The sequence below is a fragment of the Plasmodium gaboni genome, chromosome 10 (genome assembly GCF_001602025.1).
Source record: "Plasmodium gaboni strain SY75 chromosome 10, whole genome shotgun sequence".
In the NCBI taxonomy this organism is placed as follows: domain Eukaryota; phylum Apicomplexa; class Aconoidasida; order Haemosporida; family Plasmodiidae; genus Plasmodium; species Plasmodium gaboni.
This window is the reverse complement of record NC_031490.1, coordinates 93,066-96,523: the sequence shown is the minus strand read 5'-3', so window position 1 is coordinate 96,523 and position 3,458 is coordinate 93,066. Positions and strand designations below refer to the sequence as shown.

At 14.9% G+C, this 3,458-nt stretch overlaps 1 protein-coding gene across 1 annotated transcript; it reads left to right on the top strand.

The window, feature by feature from the left end:
* Positions 1-2,504: 2,504 nt before the first annotated feature.
* Positions 2,505-3,152, top strand: PGSY75_1003500 (putative 40S ribosomal protein S20e; the record flags this gene model as incomplete). The annotated part of the gene is made up of 2 exons (XM_018785801.1): positions 2,505-2,604; positions 2,896-3,152. The coding sequence occupies 2 exons, from the start codon at positions 2,505-2,507 to the stop codon at positions 3,150-3,152; spliced, it is 357 nt and encodes a 118-aa protein (XP_018641418.1).
* Positions 3,153-3,458: the final 306 nt, after the last annotated feature.

Sequence of the window (3,458 nt, the reverse complement as noted above, 5' to 3'; positions counted from 1 at the left end):
AAATTTCTCCTTTTTCTATAAATTTTTACACATACTATAAAATGAAATAATAATATAAATACATAGATAAATATATATACATAAACTTTTGTATATGAATTTTTTTTTTTTTTTTTTTTTTATGAACGAAAAATAATTTTATATAGAATATTTTAAAATTATATTTTGTATATGGCGGTAATATCAACTGTTAATGCATTATTATTTTTTATTAAATTTTTTTTTTTTTTTTTTTTTCTGTCCAATGATAAATACAGCATGTCATTATATATTATTTTGATTTAAGGGTATATTTATAAATTTTAAATTAATATAAATCCCACTTTATATTATGGCCCTTTTTTATACATTAGGATATATTATATATAGAGAGAAGCTTATTATTAAATAGAAAGAATTAGAAGAAGAAATATATATATATATATATATATAAATAAATATATATATATATATATATATATATATATATTACATGTTAGTATAATTGAGTTTCTAGTGTGATCAGAATAATTTTAGTTTTTATACAATTATGCTGACATGTTCATAATTATTGATTAAAAATTTTTAGAGAATTGCAAAATTTTTTACTTTTCCCATTTAATAGGAAAATAAGGAAAAATAAATATTAATAAAAATAGAACAATATGAAATCAAATAGAAAAAATTGGTATGTAATATTATTAAATTGTCTTAAATGTTATTGTGTTATAGAATTTAAAATATATTATTTGTGCCTTAATGGTATAAAAAATGTACATTTTTTCTTTCAATTGTCTTAATATAGGGTAAGAATTATTAAAAAAAAAAAGAAAAAAATGAGATAATCAAAACATTTATATATTATTTATGAAAAAACATTTTGAATATACCAATTGGTGTATATAATATAATTATAATTCGATCTAAAAAAATGATAAAAACATTAACATATTTATTATTTATTCACAATGTATGAATAATTAACGTAAAATTCCCCTTTTTAACAATACATAATTTAAATTTGTAAAATTATATATTTATTTAATATCTACATAGTCCAAATATTATTATATAAAATAATATAAATATATTATATAAATTTTTAAAAGAAAAAGAAAAAGAGAAATAAAAATAAAAAAATAAAATTAAAAAATAATATTTATTTATATATATATTTAATAATATTATTAGTAAAAAATAAATAGTATATTATATAATTATATATTTTTCTTTCATCTCAATAATTTTTATAAGGTATAAATATATATATATATATAATATATATATATAATATATATAATATTTATATATATATTTATACAAACCTATTTGTACATAAGTATAATAATGTATGGTGATATAGGTGTACATTTTGATGCTTATTTATATGGGTTTATAAATATAATTTAAAATTACTAAAATTATAAAGAATAAGTCATTAATATATTTCCAATTATTCAAAATATTGAATGAAATTATTTATAAAAACCAAAATAAAAAAAAAGTTAATTGCAACAATGATGTAATTATCTTTAATTATATATTTATTTTACCAGAAAAATGATTTCTTATAAAGGGTAAAAATTTGTATAGTATACAAAATGTATACATATTAATTTAATATATATAATAATATATTTAAAATATATGAATAAAATATAAAATATGTATATATGCATATTAATATTATATATATAAATATGTATATAATATTATATATTTTTATATATTAAATAAAAGCAAAAAAAAAAAAAAAAGAGAGAATATGAAGCTTATTAGGGGTTATTATAAATAGTAATATAAAATATATTTATAATATAAATACCATAATATATATACTTAATAACTGAAAAGTGGGGGGGGGAAAAAATAATACAATAAAAAACCTTCATTATATTATTTTTGTGTTTATATATAATAATTTATTATAAATATAACATAGGTACTTTTTGTTTTTTTTTATTCATTTTCTTCATAATATATAAAAAACATTATTATATTATATTGAGATAAATATATATGTAATAAATATATATATTATAATATTATATATACATAATGTATTTATATATAATATATTATTACAATTTCTTTTATATTTAATAAATATATATGTTTAATATATCATTATTAAAAAAAAAAAAAAAATTTTTCCTTTCTTTTCCTTTTTTTTTTTTTTTTTTTTTTTATATCATATCAATTGAGTATTTTATTATATCATCTGTTATATATATGTATATATATTTATATAATATAATTAATGATCTATTGAAAAAAGAAAAATAAATAAAATTTTTTTCATTCTTTTTAAAATGTTCCAAAAAGGAAATAAAAAAGATATTACTATCATATAATCCAAAAAAAAAAAAAAAAAAGAAGAATCATATTTATATGAATATTTCTATAAAAAAGAAATAAATTTCACAAACAAAATTTTTATTCTCTTTTAGATTTATTTAATTTTCTTACAAAAAAATTTTAAATAATAAAATTCTTATATTTTATAAATTATATTTGTAAACAAAATGAGTAAATTAATGAAAGGAGCTATTGATAACGAGAAGTATAGGCTTCGTCGTATTCGTATTGCTTTAACTTCCAAAAACTTAAGAGCCATAGAAAAAGGTAAATATATATATTTAAATAAATTACTTTTTATATGTACATGATATATATAAATTTGAATATGAATATTGTGATGAATATAAGCTGTACATATATATTAAGTAATATATATATATATATATATATATATATATAGTTAATTATTTATAAGATTATATGCATATCTATATATATTTATATATATGTATGAATAGATTGATTTTATTTCATTCTTTTAAAATATGTAAAATAATGTATACCTTGGAATATTTGTTTTATAACATATATGTTTATTCTTCCGTTTTATTACAGTATGCAGTGATATAATGAAAGGAGCTAAAGAAAAAAATTTGAATGTATCTGGACCTGTAAGATTACCAGTAAAAACCTTAAGAATAACTACCAGAAAATCACCATGTGGAGAAGGTACAAATACATGGGATAGATTTGAATTAAGAATATATAAAAGACTTATTGATTTATATTCACAATGTGAAGTTGTTACACAAATGACATCCATCAATATTGATCCAGTTGTAGAAGTTGAAGTTATTATAACTGATTCTTAAATTAAATGAATAAATATAAATATATATTTGTTTTTTTCTTTTTCTTTTTTTTTTTTTTTTAATAATTTTGAAATAATAAAAAATTAAAATTAAGGTTCAGATATTTTATTTTGATGAATTTTTACACCCAATGAGAAAAGGAATAATTCAGATATATAGAAAAACTAAGGAAAAAAAAAAAAAAAAAAAATAATAAAATATATTGTTATGTATAATTTTATTTTTTTTATAAATTATATTATATATATTTATTTACATTGTTATTTATTTATTTAATAATAACAAAAATGTACGGCATACATTTAT